The following is a 19,940-nucleotide window of genomic DNA, read 5'->3' as shown; positions in this document are numbered from 1 at the left end:
GGTGAGAAGGGTCTGTATTTTCGTCAGAGAAGGAAGCTCCCTAATACCTTTTCCTGAGCGATTTATTTTGCCTATTACGCCTTGCTGTCCATTTCTGTGTTATATAAGTTCTTCAAACATCGCCATTCTCTGCGTAAATAATGTATAAGAGGGTATTAGCCAGCCATATAGAAAAATAAGTCGCTAAGGAAGTGGTGTTAGGGGGCTTCCTTAACCGACGAGAATACGAGTCCTGGTTCAACCTTTATTTTCTTTTTTTTTCTTTTGAGAGAGAGAGAGAGAGTCCATTAGAATAATTTAAAAACGCCAATCAAGGAAGGTGGCGGGCGAGGAAGCACAGTTTCTCAAAAGATATTCACTGCATACCGAGAAGGCGTTTTCAGGATTAAAATTGGAATGACGAAGTAATCACCGTAAGAGGTAAATGATTGAGCAGCCTTCGATTCGCTGATGACGCGGTTCGTTCTATTGCCTCGTGTGTGTGTGTGTGTGTGTGTGTGTGTGTGTGTGTGTGTGTGCAGGGATTTCTAGGTGATGTTACTGAAAGGAAAAATATATGGGATTGATAAACTCTACGGATCGATCTTGCCCCGTTTCACTTACTTGCGTTTGATACCCTGCAGCAGTGTACAGTTCGAGAAATATATGGGATTAATAACTCTGCGGGTCAATCTTGCCCCGTTTCACTTACTTGCGTCTCATACCCTGCAGGTGTGTACAATTTAATAGGATGGTCAGCGTCTTTTACGAGTGATAAAAAGTCGTGTTTGTGTTCGATTGGTGCTTACAGTGGCAAATGGCCGGGTGTTTACGGGGCAAGACTTTATATTTGCACCATTTCAGCAGTGAAAGCTTTTGCTCGAAATAATAATAATAATAATAATAAATACTGTAATAATAATAATAATAATAATGTGATGATGATGATGATGAAGATAATGATACTACTGCTACTACTACTACTGCTACTGCAACTACTTCTACTACTACTACTACTACTACTACTACTGCTACTACTACTAGTGAAAGCTTTTGCTCGAAATAATAATTATAATAATAATAATAGTAATAATAATAATAATAAATACTGTAATAATAATAATAATAATAATAATGTGATGATGATGATGATGAAGATAATGATACTACTGCTACTAGTACTACTGCTACTGCAACGACTTCTACTACTACTACTACTACTACTGCTACTACTACTACTACTACTAATAGTCATAATAATAATAATGAAAATAATAATAATAATAATAATAATAAAGAATAATAATAATAATGAAAATAATAATAATAATAATAATAATAATAATGATATAAAGTAAAGCATGTTCAACTTATCTTTCACCTGTTAAACTGAAAGCAAATGTAATCACTCTTATTTCCTGCTTATAGTATGCCTGGAGTCGGGAAAATAAAAATCATCTCTTAAAGAAATAAAAAAAAATAACTAAAATAAAAGTAATTACAGCCATGTTCATTCTTGTCTTATAATAAAAAATAAAGAGCAGATTTAAATAAGTTCATACCTCCATTACTAAGCTTAATTAAAAGCAAATATAACCAACGTATCTTTCTCTGAAGTAAAATGAAAGTTAATATAATCTTCCTCCTTGTCTTCCTCTAATGTAAGATGATTAAAAGTCTAATATCCTTCACTTGACCGTCTCGTACTTAAAGATATGTACTTTGCAATTCTCGACAGCTTCTGTACTTTCCTCGCGTCCACCCCAAATACACTTAATCTCGGTTTTACTCCCTTGAATCAGGTTGCATGCATTTTGTGTTATTCTTGTTATCTCTGGAAGGATTTAAACAGCTTAAGGAGGATCTCAGGCTGTGAACTCTCTCCTAAGCTGAGTAAAATCGTCTGAAAGTATTACATCATTGTGTGGAGGGGTTAGCGGGGGATTTGGCACGAAAGACCCCTTAACACTTCTCTCCCAGCGATTTATTGTAGCATCCTCTTAACCTTTCTAATTCCATGTCGGTAACAGGAAGAAAAACCTATTAATGAAAGCACTAGAGAAGCGAAATGAGTGTAAAATTTGTGCTAGTTAGAAACCACAGAGAGACCCAGGTTTTCGTCCTTATGCAGCTCATGGCCTTTGGTTCCTTCTTCCTCGCAAAAAAAAAAAAAAAAACTCACGGAAAGAAATTTTATGGCTGTACATTTTCCACAGCACTTCTTCATGACTAGCATCATTATTGAAGTGATAATCCACGAGTCTTGTTACAACTCGACATTCATGATGGAGAGATGGCAATTTTAGGCCAAGTTAGAATAAGAAGAGTGTAGTATATGAGCCACTACTAGGATGAAATAGGCATGAAGTCTCGTGTGCTAGCTAGAATAAACAAAGTGATGAAGTTAGTTACACAAGCCATTAATGAGACGAAATACAAACTAATTCCAGGCTAACTAGAATAACATAGGAAGACAGTATTTAAGCCACTAGCAGGGCGCAATAGGTACAAGGCCTCCCCTGCCAACTAGATTGCGTCTCTGAAATTCGGTCTGCAATTCGGTCCTAGTTCATCCGGGTGTCCTCATCTCCAGGGGCAAACACTCACATCGCCAAGGCCCGCACAGCAATCGTGTCAGGGGGACGGAGAGCACTTGAGGTCAGAGAGGAGGGCGGGGGAGAAGAGGGAGAGAGGAAGGAGCGTTGGGAAAAGAGGGAGAGAGGAAGGAAGGTGGGGGAGAAGAGGGAGAGAGGAAGGAGAGTTGGGAGAAGAGGAAGAGAGGATGGAAGGTGGGTGAGAAGAGGGAGAGAGGAAGGAGAGTTGGGAAAAGAGGGAGAGAGGAAGGAAGGTGGGGGAGAAGACGGAGGGAGGAAAGAGAGTTGGGAAAGGGGGAGAGAAGAGGAAGGAGAGTGAGGGAGAAGAGGGAGACAGGAAGAAGAGCTGGGGAAAAGGAGGGGGGAAGAGGAAGAAGTGGGAAAAGAGAAGAATTGGGAAAAGAGGGAGACAGGGAGAAGACTTGGGAAAAGTGGGAGAAAGAGGATTTAGGTGGGAGGTGTAGAGAGGAGAGGAAACGAAAGTGGGGGAAGAGAAAGGAGGAGTTGGGTGGGTGGGGGAGAGAGGAGAGGAGAGAAGATGGAGGAGAGAAGGCAGGAGAGTTGTGGAGAGAGGGAATGGGGAAGGAAAGAGAACGGACGAAGAGAAATGTGACAGAGGGTAAAAGGAAGAAAGGAAAGGTGGGTTGTTTTGGAGAGAGAGAGAGAGAGAGAGAGAGAGAGAGAGAGAGAGAGAGAGAGAGAAGATGATGATTGAAGGGGAAAAAAAGAAGAGAATGGGTAGAGGGGAGGAAGAATGAACTGGGAGAAGTGGGAGGGAGAGGAGAGGGTTGGTGGGGTGAGAGAGGGAAGGGGAAGAAGGCAGCCCTTGTGTATGTGGTCTCCATTAAAGTTGGTAACAAGTTGAAAATAGACCAGAGATTGCAAACCTAATTAGCCTACGAGTGTCTGGGGGAGGGTGCTGGATGCTGGGAGGAGGGGTGAGGTGTAGAGGTTGTGTATGGGGTCGCGGGGGGTTTCTGGAGGGTTTGTGAGGTTGTTTCTGTGGAGGTTGTGTGGTAAGGAGGGCAGGAGAGAGGATGAATGCTGTATGGGTGAGGGAGAGGAGGATGGAGATGGTATGGGTGAGGGAGAGGAGGATGCGAGTGGTATGGGTGAGGGAGGAGGATGGACGTGGTATAGGTGATGGACGGAGGAAGAAGAGGATGGAGGTGGTATGGGTTAGGGAGGGAGAGGAGTATGGAGGTGGGAAGAGGATGGAGGTGGTATGAATGAGTGAGGGGAGGGAGAGGAGGACGTATGTAGTCTCTGGTGTGGGAGAATGGGAGGAGTGAAGGATGGAGGGAGGGGGGATAAAAATAATATGGGGAAGGGAGGGAGGAAGGAGGGGAGGGAGAGAGAGAGAGGGAGGGAATGGAGAGCAATAAGGATAGAGGCGATGAGTGGAACAGAGGGTGAGGAGGAGGGCGCACTAACCTGAAATTGAAAATGGAGAGAGTCGGGAGAGGGTAGAGGAGGAAGCAGGAAGACTGGGAGTAGTCGACTTAACCTGAGCGGGAAAATTAAAACAATAAAACATGACAATTAAAGCGAAATGAGGGAATTAAAGCGAATGAGAAATAGTTACAGCAATGTGCAGAGAAGACGGAGAACGCTTAAATGTTTTGAAGGGAGAGAGGATGTGGGGCGAAGAACAGTGAAAGAAACTTAAAGGAAATAGAATAAGAAAATAATTAACTGACTCTGGAGAAATATTACTAACGTAGAAAGAACATTGAGAGAGAGAGAGAGAGAGAGAGAGAGAGAGAGAATGAGTAAGTGGTAGGGAGAGGAGTGGTATTATTAACTAATGGATCGGAGATCCGTGTATGACATGCCATTTCTCTCTCTCTCTCTCTCTCTCTCTCTCTCTCTCTCTCTCACACACACACACACACACACACACACACACACACACACACACACACACACACACACACACACACATTTCCTCCCTTCACCTTTCCCATTTCCCCTCGTTTTTCTCTCCCCTCACACCTTCCGTCTCTCTCTCCTACCCTTTCTCCTTCCCTTCCTCCCCCCCTTAGCCTCCTACCTCGTCCTCTGTTATGAAGCTTTCCTCCACTCCTCCAGTTTCCCTCTGTTTCCTCCCCTCCCCTTCTCTCCTACCTTACCCTTCGCTCCCTCTCCCTATTACCTCACTCTCGCCTCCTTCCCCCCCCCTTCTCTCTCTCTCGTCCCTCCTTCTCCCTCCAACCTCACTCTCTCTCTCTCTCCCCACCCCCATCCTCCGGTCTCACTTCCTCCTCACCCTCTCCCTCTCCTACCTCTCTCCCTCCCCTCCTTCTCCTCCTCTGCCCCCTGTCCCTTCCATAAAATACCCCTCCACTTGTTGATGCCGAGTCGTGCGTCCTATCATGTCCCAGAGTTTATGTCGGATTTTTTCGTGGTTCCCCCTGCTCGCCACACGCCTCCCGTTTTCTTTCTTTTTTTACCCCCCACTCCGATTCCGTTTATTTTCTTTTCCTGTTTCGGCTTCCGCTCTTATTTTTGCGAGTGACTTTATTGCCCGGCGTTCGGTATGGGGGTGTTTTGCCGGGGCTGGAGTGGTGTTTGGTTGGTAGTGGGTGTCTGTGTTCTTATCAGGCTGGTTTCAGATTATGAGGACTGTGTTTGCCGAGTGCGCTTGGTACTGTGTTTGGAGAATCTCAGGCTTTGTGTGGGAGAGTCCAGTGGAGGGGTGGTGTGTGTGTGAGGGAATTGTATGGGGTTGTGCGTGTTTGTGTGTGTGTGTGTGTGTGTGTGTGTGTGTGTGTGTGTGTGTGTGTATAATATCCACATCATCGTATGAGGGTGAGTTTTAGTGGGATGTCAGATTGAAAGGCCAAGCGTTAGAGGAGACTGTATGGAACTGTTAAGGAATGTGTGTGTGTGTGTGTGTGTGTGTGTGTGTGTTTATGCCACCAAGTGATTTGATTTAACATAGATCTGTATTAGTAAAATTTCTATAAATCTCTTTACATTAATATGTCCCAGGTATTCGTCCTTTTGCAGTTTATGTCACGTAGGTCTGGCAGAATAAGGCAGTACTACGGCTCTGCATCCTTTCCATGCCACTTCCTCGTGACTAGCATCTTATACCAGTCCTAGTATCGTGTTACAACCCAGTGCTGAAGATGTTCAGGTGTCAGTTTTAGGCCTGAGTAAGATAAAAAGGGTCTCTTCCAGAATTATTTCGTAAGCTGATTAAATTCGTCTAGAAGTGGCACGAATAACGTAGTAAATTGCATCACCGAATTGTTGGGATAGTGAATAAATGGGCACGAAGGTAGAAACTAGCCTCGCCCCCCTACGCTTCGAAGAGATAAAACTGGATTAGGTGTTACTGTTAGCGAAATCGTTAGAAAATTTTGGGTTATGGGATGATGATGATAATAATAATAATAATAATAGTAGTAGTAGTAATAATGATAATAATAATAATAATAATAATAATAATAATAATAATATGGTACCAAATAAATAAGTATCATTTCATCACGCGCATTTTTATATTTCTCTCGGAAAATGCTGACGCGAAATCTTTCCCTGTAATTTATTTTAAAAAGCTCCCAGGCAGAGAAATATATGACGAAATTCCATCAGAGAGAGAGAGAGAGAGAGAGAGAATCAAATTTATTATGTGAGAAATTTTCAGGCGACCTCCATAACTTTACGTCCATAATATTAGAGGTTAAATTTGCTTCTTCAGACCAAGTTCAGGACCGCTTTTGGGTCTTACCTCCTGGGCTTGGACGCTCACTAACAACCCATCCATAGTGTGTGTGTGTGTGTGTGTGTGTGTGTGTGTGTGTGTGTGTGTGTGTGTGTGTCTTTTACAGTGTTACACCTTTTTTTTTTGTTTTTTGTTTTTAGGCATGATTTTTGTATCTTATTAATCTTTTCTGTACGATGTCCATATTTCCTTTTCGTGTTGGCCACTGTCGCGCGATTTTATGTAGGCTAGGAAGGACCTCCATTACTATACGCTGTTTACTCTAACGTGGCCCAGAATTACTACCTCTCCGTCTTGATTGCTGAGTTGTCATACTAACACAAGAATATGCTGCTAGTCACGAAGAATTGCCGTGGAAAGGATGTAGAGTCGTAGTCTAGTAATTTTCTGCCACTGAGCTGCGTGAGGTAAGCTGCAAAAGGGGGACTATCCGGGCCAAGTTAAGGTGAAAAGCGTATAGGTAGACTTAGAATGGTCCCCTCCCCCCCCTTGTTTTGGTGGTCCTAGGCTCCTGTGAACGTGGCCTTGGTGGATTACAAGAGGAAACTGCCCTTCTCCTGCAGTCCACTTTTCTCCTCTCGAGGGGACGGGGAAGTAGTTAAGAGACGTTGGTATAGTTATGCGGCGGAACCTCCCGATTTTGTCAGTAACACCACGTGAAGGCTTCTCTCTTCGGCCCGTATTCCCGTAGGATATGGAAGCTCCCTAACACCTCTTGCTAACCGATTTATTTCATGTATTGCACCTTATTATCCATTTCCGTGTTATGTAAAGGATTCCATCATCGCCATACTCTGCATAAATAACATACGAAAGGATATTAACCAGCCCTATCTACGGAAGGATATACACCAGCCATATCCAAAAATAAATCGCCAAGGAACATGTGCTAGGGAGCTCCTTGAACCGTTTTTTCTCGCCGTTATCCGTTATTTTTCCTCGCTGTCCTGTTTTTTTTATAACTTTCTGACTTTTTGTGCCTCTAAGAAATGGGGATATATCGTGGGAAAGGAAACTATTTATTTTATATATTTCTCTTCTTGATTCTGACAGGTTCTTTATTATCAGAGGCTTTCAGAGACCTTCCCGGAGCTGAAGGAAATCGTCTGAAGTCAGCAAGAACAAAGTAAACAAAAGAAGTCAGTACTAAGGGGGTTAACAGGGAGGCAAGAGATTATTAATATTGCATATTATGTACTAATACACTGAGAAGGAAGAGGTGGTAGAGAGTATCTTATAGCTGCTTGAATCTCTCTCTCTCTCTCTCTCTCTCTCTGTCACACACACACACACACACACACACACACACACACACACACACACACACACACACACACACACAGCGGAGTTACGGTCGCGTCGCCTCGTCGTAAATATTTGATGATGATTTCCAGCCTACGTGACTCGGGCAGCCAAGGCGAGTGCGGTCCGCCTTCCCCCCCCCCTCCCCCCCACCGTGTTAACCTGATTGTGTGTGTGTTAGAGAGAGAGAGAGAGAGAATGCTATGGAACTGTGCGCTAAACTCTGGTATGTTTCTTGATCAGTTATTTATTTATTTACATTTATTTTTAACTATTATGGAACTCAAAGAAAGGCTTCATCAAGTATGTTTATATAGCATCCCAAATAAACTCAAGATCCTTAGTAATGACCTCAAATTGTTACTAATCATTTGCAGACAACCATATGGTGTCTTTTGTTTTGGAGGAGACCAGTGGGTAGATTGGCTATAGTTCTTTCATTTTAACTTGGTCCAGAATTTCGTTGTTTTGCATCTAATTTCACGTAGCTCAGTGGCAGAGGAAGACAGTGTTACAGCTTAGATGTTCTTCGTGACTAGCATCATATTCTAGTGTTATTCTAGTGTTGCAGACCAGTAGTTAAGAAAATTATTGATGGCTGTTTGAGGTCAGATTAGAATACAGTGAGTTTAGGAGTGATTTCCAGTTGCTTACACACACACACACACACACACACACACACACACACACACACACACGATAAATGAAGTTATGGTTCTCGTACTGATTTGGTCTTTCCTTTATTGTGGAAAATAGTGAAGATTCTTTACAAATTGCTTCCCTTGATCAGCAGTGTTACCTGTTAAAAGAAGGTGAGAGGGGGGAATGTGGTCCTTGGGTTGGTGCCATTAGCTATAGGCCTATCCTGTCCCATCCATAGGTCAGATTGAGCCTCATTCAGTGGGTTGTCTCGATATTAGGCGTCACACACACACACACACACACACACACACACACACACACACACACACACACACACACACACACACACACACACACACACACACACACACACACAGCAGAGAGAGAGAGAGAATACCATTAAAATGAACCACAGAAATTTTGGGCAGTAGGTCTCTCGGATATTTTAGGCTTGTCATCTTCATTACCTCTCTGTGGAATAATGGAATATACAGCATGACTCTATTCCCTTCAATCTACTAATATATTTTTCATTTCCGCTATATTTTTGGCTATTTTCAGGCTCTATCATTCAGTTTTTGAGAGATTTTTCGAACTGGGACGGTGAGGTCTGCGTATTCTCGTCCCTAACACCCTTTCCTAAGCGATTTATTTTGCTTATTACGCCATATCTGTCCAGTTCTGTTACATTACTCCTTCCAGTATCACCGTATTCTCCATTAATAACGTGCAATACGGTATCCGCCACCATATCGGATAATAAATCGCAAAGGAAGAGGTGTTAGGGAGCCACCTGAACTGCGAGAATCCGGGACTCTGTTAACCTCTTCACTGCAAGCCTTCTCCACTTAGAATAAACAGGTCCAGAAAACACGTCACGGCATTGAAAGGGTTAATGAGATGGTGTGGAGGTGTTAACATGGGGAGCTGTTTACCTGCCCACCCCTGTCTGTCTGCTGTTTATCTCCGGCTGTCTGCTATCTCTCTTCTGTCTGCTCTCACCTCAATCGCCCTGCCTGCCTATCCCCGTCTATCCACTGTCTGTCTCGGTCTATCCCTCCTCTGTCTTTTCACACCTCTATCGCCCTGCCGGTCTATCCACTGTCTATCTCTGTCTCTCTACCATCTCTCCTCTGTCTTCCCGCACCACTATCACCCTTCCTGTCTGCCTACCTTGCCGGGGGGGGGGGGAGGCAAGGACGATATTGAGGTGGGGTGATGGAGTGTTATGGTGGTCGCCCAAAGCAAACCTTCACGCCGCGCTGTGTGTGTGTGTGTGTGTGTGTGTGTGTGTGTGTGTGTGTGTGTGTGTGTGTGTGTGTAAACGGACTTTTGAACATGTCTGCATAACTTGGTTGTCAGCAATATCCAGTTCTTTCCGTCTCCCTCCACACTTCTCCACATCCCCTCACACCTCTCCACATCCCCTCCACACTTCTCCACATCCCCTCCACACCTCTCCACATCCCCTCCACACCTCTCCACATCCCCCATACCTCTCCACATCCCTCCACGTCTCTCAGTTTACCTCCATATTCTTCCATTTTCCTCCTTCCGTCTCCCTCCACATCGCCCCATATCCCTCCACTCCTATCCATTTACCTTTGGATCATTTGCCTCTACATCTCTCCATTTCCCTCCACACCCCTCCATTTCCCTCCACACTCCTCCATTCCCTCCACATCTCTTCGTTTCCCTCCACACCCCTCCATTTCCCTCCACATCTCCCCATTTCCCTCCACACCCCTCCATTTCCCTCCACATCTCTCCATTTCCCTCCACTTCTCTCCGTTTCCCTCCACACCCCTCCATTTCCCTCTATATTCCTCCATTTCCCTTCATGTCCCTCCATTTCATTCCATATCCCTCCCTTGCCTCCATGTATGCCTCTTTGTATGTAGAAACCTCCTCTACAGTCTCTCTCTCTCTCTCTCTCTCTCTCTCTCTCTCTCTCTCTCTCTCTCTCATATACCTTTTCCCTCTTCCCTTCCCTTTTCCTTCTACCCTCCCCCTCTTCGTACTCCCTCCCCCTCTTTTCCTTGACTCTTCCTTCGCCTTCCCTCATACTCTCTTCCTTCTCTCCCCTCTCCCTCACGCCCTTCTCCTCGCCCCTCGCCCTCTCCCCTTCCCTCCCCATCTCTTTATTTACTTTCCTTCCTCCTCCTCCTCCTCATATTTCATCCCCTTCTTCCCTCGTCCTCTCCATTCCTCCCCCTCTCACCTTTCATCCTCATTCTCCTTCCCTCCTGCCTCTTCCTCCCCTCTCTCCTTTCCTCCTCCTCCCTCTTCTCCTTCCCCTTCCTCCCCTCTCTCCTTCCCTTTTCCTCCCTGCTTTCCCCTCCCCCTCTCTGCCACACATTCTCTCAATTTCCCCGGCTGTGTAATCTTTTTCTGTTCCCCCTTCTTTTTTTACCGTCCCCTATATATTGCGCCCACACACACACACACACACACACACACAACTCTCTCTCTCTCTCTCTCTCTCTCTCTCTCTCTCTCTCTCTCTCTCTCTCACAACCCCTCTTCCATTCTTTGACCCCTCCTCTTACTTATATCCTCTTTCTTTTCATTCTCTTTCCCTTATTTTGTGTCTTCTTACTTAACGCCTTTTAGTTTGTGGTTTATTCTCTTTTAAACCTTAATTCTATGGCTCCTCTTCTGTCCTCTAAATTTGTACCTCCTCTTGCTTTCCTCCCCTTCCTCTTGCTGCGTGTAATGATCGTTGTTTCGTGGTTGAGTGGCTTGTCCTCTTCTTGCTTCCTCTTGCATCATCTTCCCTCTTCTTGCTTCGGCGTACGTCCTCTTGCCCCTTCTTGTCTCCTTTGGCTTCCCCTTGCCTCCTCTTATCTCCCCTTACCTCTTGCTCCCTCTTACCTACTCTTGCCTTCTTCTACCTCTTCTTCTATCCTCTGGGTTCATCTTCCCTCTTCTTGTCTTCTTAGCCCCGTTTACCTCCCTGTTTCTGCTTGCCTCCTCTTGCTTCCTCTTGCCTCCTCTTGCTTCCTCTTGCCTCTTGTACCCTGGCAGCAACAAAGGCGGGCAAACTTCTGGCGTAAGAGTAATTGAAGTCCTTGTTTTGGCCTTTATTATTCTTAACTTTATTTTCTCTGTATCTCCTTTGCTGTAGTGTGTCGTGTGTGTAGCTGTTGTATTTTTTTTTTTGTAGTGCTTGTATTTGTTGTATAGATCCGCCGAAGTTTTATGATAGTATGTGGTATATACGATGAGTTGCTGTAATAGATAGATAGAAGATAGATAGGTAGGTAGGTAGATAGGTAGATAGATTGATTGATTGATAGGTAGACGGTAAGTTGCTGTAATTTATGATAGGTAGATAGATAGACAAACAGATAAAATGATAGATAGATAGACACTCGTTGATAGATTGATAGATAGATACTCGTATATAGATAGATTTATAGATATTCGTAGATAGATAGATACTCGTAGATAGATAGAGATATATAGATAGATAGATGTACGATATAATTACCTGTGTTTACTTCCCTATTGCTGTAATTTTGCGATGCTGGGCTTGTAAAAAATCCTCTCTTCTGTCCTGTTACTTTTAGGTGAATGTCTGATGCACTTCATATAGGAGTACTCTGAGCGGTGGGGTACAGTATTACATTATGTACGTGGTGTGGAAGCTCTGTTTAAATATGTACTGCTGGGTTGCCCCTTTCGTGCTTGGCCGCGGTTTTGTGTGTGTGTGTGTGTGTGTGTGTGTGTGTGTGTGTGTGTGTGTGTGTGTGTGTGTCGTACCTGGGCCCTGCGGTACCCGTAACCTGTACCTTCATTATGCTTCTTTTATTAATACTCCTTAGAGGCGATATTACACTACGTAATTCTTAAACCCTTTTAGCCCCAGAACGTCCTTTTTATTTAGTCTTTGCCATTCCATGCGATTTTTCTCAGCCTAGATTTTCGACCTGGAGGGATTGGATATAGAAATCATTACTCCTTTTAAACGAGAGGGATTTCTTAAGTTGAATAAAATCGCCAGGAGACAGCGAGAATAATGTGAAATTGGTGTCCTTGGGTTGAAAAGGTTAATATGGTTGTCACTCTTACGGGTTACTAAATTAGGCTGTTAATAGATGAGTTTATGTGTTAGAAATCTTAGACGTCAAACGGGTCACTCCTGTAATTATCATCTCTGGTTGTGTTGGTCTCATTTATTTACTTATTTCCTCTGCCGTGCCTACGTATGCTATTCCTTCCCTGGTTTATGGATCTGTTGTTGCCATAAATGCTGCCCTCCTGTTCTGTGCGTCTACTTTAATGGTGTTTCTGTGCTGCTGCTGCTGTTGCTGTAAATGCCCTTCCGTTCTTGTTTTGTGCCTCTGGTGTTTTTGTAAATGCTCTTCCTTTCCTCCTTTGTATTTTTTTTTTAAACAGATGAACAGTGGAAGGGAAACCAAAAATATTCCATACACCAGTAACAGGTACGCTTCAATCATAAAATAAAAATCTGCAGCGATGTCATAGTGCCACTTCAAATGCTCCTTTTTCTGATTTATGCATCTGTTGTAAAGATATCGCCCCCTTCGTATTTTTTTTAAACTTTTATAATGGTGTTGGTGTCCCGCTGCTGTGCTAAAGAGGCTTTTCCTTCCCTGGTCTGTGTAGTAGCAGTGGTAGTAACTCCAGGTTCATCTGAAACGTGAACCCCCTGGACTGCAGGCTCATGTTGCCTCCCCCCCCTCTCTTCCCTGCAGTCCACCATTTTCCTCTCGGGGCATAGGGAGGGAAGTTGAGGGACGTTTGTGCTACCTGACAGTCGAGCCGCCCGTTATATCAGTGCCATCACGTGAAGGCGTCCCTCTCCAGCACCTTTTCTGTTCTATACATTGGTCATTCAGCTGTTTGTGTGTTTGTGGTGGGATGCAAGTTGTCCTCCTTTTCTGTCTGAAGGGCGCCGTCTCACCTCCTGCCGGGCTCTTAGTTTCCAACCTTCGGCCCTTTAACTCTTTCGGCCCGGTGTCTTTGTGTGTGTGTGTGTGTGTGTGTGTGTGTGTGTGTGTGTGTGTGTGTGTGTGTGTGTGTGTATCGTTATTTAGCTTTGGAGAGATATTTCTGTTGGAGAGAACTATTACCTTCTTTATTTTTTTTGACTGTCAGATGCCTCCTCCAGATTTTTAAAAAATAAATAAATACAGTAGATAAATGCATAAATAAATAAATGAATGAAATCGTCTTTTAAGTATCGAGAATAACGCAGTGTCAGCGCAGTGAAGAGTTTAATATCTTCGCGAAATATATATATACATCACATGGTTGCAAGAACATTAGATATTTGTAAATGGGCCATGGTGCCGAAGACGCTAACATCATCATCATCATCATCGTCGTCGTCGTCATCATCGTCGCCGTTGTCATCGTAAGCATTAGTATCATCATTCGGTGATTTTTTTTTTTTTTTTTAGCAAATTCGATATTAGCCAAAGTTATGGTATCATTAGCTCAGTATTTATTTACACCATCCTGTTGTCTCATTGCCTACGGCCTCTTCGTTTTCTTAATTTCATACCCTTTCTTCCCTCCATTCCCCCTCCTCATCTCTCTCCTTTCCTACCCTCCCTCCCCTACATCGCTCCCCTTTCTCCTACCCCCTTTCCTCCCGTCACTTCCCCCTTCATCTCCCATCTCTTCTCCCCTGCTCGTTTCACCGTCTCAAACCCCTCCATCTTGTCAATTTATTTCTCTGCGCTCCATCTTCATTCGCTCTCAATTTCGCAGACATTCCAACCACGTCGGTTTTCTCGTTTCCTCTTCATTCTCTTACTTTTTCTTTTATCTTCAAGTGCGTTTTGTATTTACACTATTTCTCCTTCTCCTCCTCCTCCTCCACCTCCTCCTCCTCCTCCTCCTCCTGTCTTCGCACTGTCATTTTCTCAGTCCTCCTATTATGCTTCCAAATATTGACATCCATTCACATTCTGCCATCTTGCTTTCCTCTCACATCACCCATAACATCTATCCGCAACCTACTCTCTCTCTCTCTCTCTCTCTCTCTCTCTCATCTTGTCTGCTGTTTGTTTGTTGCCCTGTAACCTGTTTTCTTCAATTTCAGTTTCTCGTCATTAACTTTCTGTCTGTCTTTATTTTAACGTAATTACCAGTCTCCTCGCCTGTCGTCCTCCATGGCAGCTTAATTACGCGTCCATTTTTCTTCTTCCAAACCTCTTGTCTTTACATTTTCTCTCCCAGCTTCATACCTTCTCTCCTTATCCACGTTTTTTCCTCCTCTTCCTCCTCTCACCTGCATGCTTCCCGTGTCGTCTTTTCTTTTACTCTTTCCTCTTTCATCCTTGGCTTCACTGCCCCGTATCCTTGTCCTTTCTCACTTCTACTCATCATCACCTAGTTGCTGTCTTCTCTTCCTTCTTTCTTTGACTCTCTTCTGCCCTCACCTGCGCATCTCGTTGTCTCCAAAAATCCTTCTCATTTCACCCTTTTTCTCCCATTTGTCTTCATTTTTTCCCAGTTTTCTTCTTTCTTCTTCTTCCTCCTCCTCCACCACCCTAAACCAAGCATCTTCTTAGATTTTACAACCTTCCCTCATCCACATCCAGGCACCTTTTCCTTCTCCCTTCTCCTTACCTTTCCTTCCTCCCTCCCTCCCTCCTCCCATACCTTTGTTTCTCCTCCTCCTTCTCTTCCTCCTCGACTTCCACCAACCCATCTCCCACCAATTCAACAACTTCACCCACCCCTTCCTCCTCCTCCTCCTCTTCTTCTTCTTCTTCTTCTTCCTCCTCCTCCTCCTCCTCCTTCTTCCTGTTCTTCTTCTTCTTCATGACTTCCACCATCCTATCTTCCTCTCATCTCCACCGTGCCTCTCCACACAAAACCTCACCTCTGTCCAACTTGCGGGGCGATAATTGCACCTCGCACTATCACTCGCTGCTGAGGGGGCTGCCAGCTGGTGCCGATGCAGGGGCCTGCAGGAGGGGGTCGATAGAGGAAGTTATGGCAGTGGGTGAATAATTGTACCTGAAGTTATATGTGGGAGAGTTATACCAGGCACTGAAGTTATGTAAGTGTGGGAATTATACCAGGCACTGAAGTTATGTAAGTGTGGGAATTATACCTGACACTGAAGTTATGTAAGTGTGGGAATTATACCAGGCACTGAAGTTATGTAAGTGTGGGAATTATACCAGACACTGAAGTTATGTAAGTGTGGGAATTATACCAGGCACTGAAGTTATGTAAGTGTGGGAATTATACCAGGCACTGAAGTTATGTAAGTGTGGGAATTATACCAGACGCTGAAGTTATGTAAGTGGGAGAATTACACACACACACACACACACACACACACACACACACACACACACACACACACACACACACACACACACACACACAGTTACGTAAATCTAAGTAGTAATTTGTGGACCTAATTCATTTTCCCCCCTTGACTCTGTCCACCCGGCATGACAAATGGTGACCTGGATGGAACACTGACTGCTGCGGATCTTGTTCTAGGGGATAATTGGGCCTTGGAAAAATTAGACTATCTGCCTCAATTGCTTACGTGCGGTCGATGGGCAGAGTTTTGTCTTTTTATGTGGGAGACAGTTTAGATTTTTTTCTTTTATTTTTTTTTACCGATCTATTCATATACATTAGCACCTTTTACTAAGCGATTTATTTCTGTATATGGGTGATTACAGATGATCAGAGCACGTATTGTCGTCAGTTTAGGCATCGTAACATCTTTTCCTGAGCGATTAATTTTGTTCATTACACCGTATTGTCCTCTTCTGTGCTACATAATTCGCCCAGCATCAGCACCGTTTGCATAAATAACAGACAACAGGGCATTAATCACGTATATCCAGAAATAAATCGCTTAGTAAAAGGTGCTAAGGTATATGAATATGATTTGTAAAAAATTAAAGAAAAAAATCTAACCTGTCCGACATAAAACACAGAATTCTGCCTATCGATCGCACGTGGGCAATTACCGGTACGGCAGACAGTCTAATTCTTCCAAGTCCCAATCATCCCCTAGAACAAGATCCGCAGCCGTCAGTGTTCCATCCAGGTCCCCATTTGTCGTGCCGGGTGAAGAGTGGCTAGGGGAGAAAATGAATTGGGTCCCCGAACTATATTTTGACTTACGTAACTGTGTGTGTGTGTGTGTGTGTGTGTGTGTGTGTGTGTGTGTGTGTCCTTGCATAACCCGTCGCTCTACAAGTTTACCGTAACAGGAATATCGTAAACTTAGTAAACTGGGGGAAGGAGTTGTCAAATAGGTGTCTCTTTATGGCGGTGATGGAGCGTCGTGGTGGAGACGAGGGAGGGCGTAAACGGTGATGGAGTTAATGGGCGTCTCTCTCTCTCTCTCTCTCTCTCTCTCTCTCTCTCTCTCTCTCTCTCTCTCTCTCTCTCTCCCTCTCCCTCCCTCCCCTGGCTACTTTTTTTTTTAAGTGTTTTTTTCCTTATTCTTTAGATCGTATGACTGAAATTTCGTATGGAATATGTAAAATAAAATGATATATTGTCTTTATCATTATTCCTGTCTTCATACTGGAATTTTGCGTGGAAGATTATGTCCATTTCATATTGAAGATTATGTAGGAATAATTTGTAATGCTGTATTGTATTGCGATTCTTCTCCTTTGAATTTTACGTGTAAGATTATGTATTAGGGAGTGTGTGCTGTTTATGTGGTGCTGTTGATCTTTTACTGTAATTTCGTGTGTAAGAAATAAATTAGGAAGTTTGTTCTTACGACACATCTTAAGTTATTAACCAAGACACGTCGCAAAAAGCTTCTCGTGCTGCTTAATTATCTACTGAGTGTTATATGGATTTTGTTTGTATGATTTATAATGTGATGAATGAACGGTGAGAGAGAGAGAGAGAGAGTGTCTGCCAGTCTTTCACCAATCCTGCACCACAATTCCTCGCTGCATGTGAACTGAGGAGGTTAATAATATGCATGTCAATACCCGGAGCCATTTCCATATTGCTGAGTGCAGAAAGTGCCAAAGATAAACTGCGCTGTCTGGGTCTTACTTCATATCCCGTTGCTGATAGCTGTACGTGCCTCAGTTGTCTGAATTTAGGTGATTGGTTGATAGATGGAATGGATAGATAGATACATAGATGAGTGGATAGGAATGTGGATAGATACATATAGACATTGACTGATATGAAGGTAATCAGGCCTGTTTCCTTTACCTGTAGATATTAGTTACACACCAGTATATTTTATTTCTTCAGAGCAACAGAATCATATTAGATTGCTAACGTTATTTTCACATACATCTTTCTTCTTCAAATGTTGTGTCTAATATGTATGAAATATTGTTATCATAGAGGCATATTAACCCATAAACAAAGACTGGCATCATTACGCGTCTAAATTTCGCACCAAATCTTAGATGTATGTAATGTACCGTATATACAGTATGTGTGTGAGTGTGTTTGTGTGTGTGTGTGTGTGTCTGTTTGTATGTGTGTGTGTGCTTGGTATTATTATGTCAGAGGTGCCAAACATCACGCGCTGGTCAGATCTGGCCCTGTAATGGTAAAGGTGTAGCCTGATGTAAGCAGGAAAATATAATTATTATACTGTATGATGAGCATGTCAGGTTGAGGGTTGAACTGTTGAATCTACTGAGCTATGCCATTAAATAACCTGAATGTACTAACCGTTGACGCTGCTGCATATACTAAAATGTTGTCTTGTTGTTGCAGCTGCATTCTGAGTACCGCAGTACTTACCGCTGGCACGAGTACACCCCACACTCCCAGCATGACGTCATCAGGAAGCCGCCCGCGTCACAAGGTACGTGGGTGTGGTGTTGGGGTGTGGGTGTAGGCGTCAGGGTCGGGGTGTGGGAGTTGAGGGGGTGTGAGTGTAAGGGTGTGGGAGTAGGGGAGGGGAGGGGAGAGGTTGCATGAGGGTGTAATTGTGAGGGTGAGGGTGTGTGGATGTGGTGTGGAGATGAGGGTGTGAGTGAAGGTTTGGGAGATTAGGTTAGGACAGGAGTTAAAGATGAAGGGTGTGAGAGTGGGTCATAGAGTGACATAATAGGGTGTGAAGATGAAGTATGAAGAGGAGACGAGAAGGTGGGAGGATGAGGATGAGGATCACATTAGTCCGAGAGTGAAGTGTGAGGATGAAGATGAGCCGCAAGGATGAGGATAAGGTGTGAGGATGTAAGGATGAGGTGTGAAAGTGTGACAGTGAGAGCTTAGGGAAGGCTGTGTTGCATGCTGTAATTCATCAACTTTGCCCCACAATTCCTTGCTGGCTTCCCGTATCTTCTTGTATTTACATATTTGTTTATTTTATTCTTGTTAGCATATGGTTGTAGAGGTGCAGGCTAGAAAGTATGACAGAGCTTCCCATTAATCCCATCGTTTAATTCTTGCTACAGTCAGACGATTGCCTTCAGTTTATGAATAACCTCTCGAAGTGAAGTGGCCGCAGGTAACCCGCCCCCCTCTTGATCCTCATCCATCCTTCCCTCTACGATTTTGTTTGGGAGGTACCTGTCGTAGTGAAGAGGTTTTGCTTTCTGCTTTTTAATCACGCTACGGTCAGACGGTTTTATCAAGCTTTAGGAGACAGACTGTTTTAGTGGAAGGATTGAAAGCAGTCTCCCTCAACCCCATGTATATTTTATTTTTGCCAAAGTCAGACGATTTTAAGTGATTTTAGAGTCCACTTAAGCGAAGGTTGAGTAGCAGATCCCATTTATCTTCTTGTGGTAAATTCTTGGTGCTTACGGACGATTTTATTCAGCGGAGAGAGAGAGAGAGAGAGAGAGAGAGAGAGAGACCTCCACACACAGAATCCCGCCTCATTTAAGCGGCTTAGTACAATGTTACACCTTTATTCCCACCTGCCCTAACACCTCATCATTACCTCTCATATTCTCTCTCTCTCTCTCTCTCTCTCTCTCTCTCATCGTTATCCATTTACCCCTCCCCCTTACCCCTTCTCCTCCCCCGCATCACCAGGTCCCCTCTTAGTTTACTCGCCTCCATTTCTCCCCTCTTTTTCTCTCCCTCTTTCCTCTTCCTCTTGCCCCCCTCCCTCTTAATTGCCCATATTCCTCTCGCCAGGGCACCCTATGTCCTCACTTCGTCCCCCTTCATCCCGTATTTTATTGCTCTCTCTCTCTCTCTCTCTCTCTCTCTCTCTCTCTCTCTCTCTCTCTCTCTCTCTCTCTCTCTCTCTCTCTCTCTCTCTCTCTCTCATCTCCATCATTTCTTTTTCCTCCCTCCTTAATGATCTTTTCCTTTCACTTCGTCCATCAAACGTCATTTCCTTTCCTTCACCTCCTCAGTTTCAGATTTGCTCCTTCATTTCTTCCTCTCTTTCTTCTTCCTTCTTCGTTACTTCTGTGGTCCTTCCCTCTGTCCTCTCCTCCCTTCGCCCCATCCTCTTCCCTTTATTGCCTTTCTTCCTTCTTGTTCTTTCTTCCGTCTTTCCTTCTTTTCTCCCTTCTTTCATTCGTATATTCTTTCACTCATTTGTTCATCCATTCTCTCTCTCTCCATCTATCCTTCCTTCCTCCTTCCGTCTTTCCCACGTTCTCTCTCCCTCCCATCGTTCCCCTTTCCTTCCTTGCTTCCTTCCTTCTCCCCTTACCTGTAATATTCATCTCTGCCTCACTAACTCTTCCTTATGGTCCCATCACTCACTCAACACTAAT

The 19,940-nt window shown here is 44.0% G+C and overlaps 1 protein-coding gene across 10 annotated transcripts in view; it reads left to right on the top strand.

Annotated features, from left to right (window-relative positions):
• The window catches only part of LOC145393515 (uncharacterized), a 1,158,665-nt gene that overhangs the window by 284,487 nt on the left and 854,238 nt on the right, over positions 1-19,940 (top strand). For all 10 annotated transcript variants that reach the window (XM_080267654.1, XM_080267659.1, XM_080267660.1 and 7 more), the window contains exon 2: positions 17,971-18,061. In XM_080267654.1, the coding sequence (XP_080123780.1) occupies positions 17,971-18,061 (91 nt within the window). The remainder of the gene's footprint in view (positions 1-17,970; positions 18,062-19,940) is intronic.

The sequence above is a fragment of the Coenobita brevimanus genome, chromosome 24 (assembly GCF_032717465.1).
Source record: "Coenobita brevimanus isolate Jiangsu-jjx chromosome 24, ASM3271746v2, whole genome shotgun sequence".
NCBI classification, from domain to species: domain Eukaryota; kingdom Metazoa; phylum Arthropoda; class Malacostraca; order Decapoda; family Coenobitidae; genus Coenobita; species Coenobita brevimanus.
The sequence above is the reverse complement of the archived record's forward strand: the minus strand, read 5'-3'. Positions and strand labels throughout refer to the sequence as shown.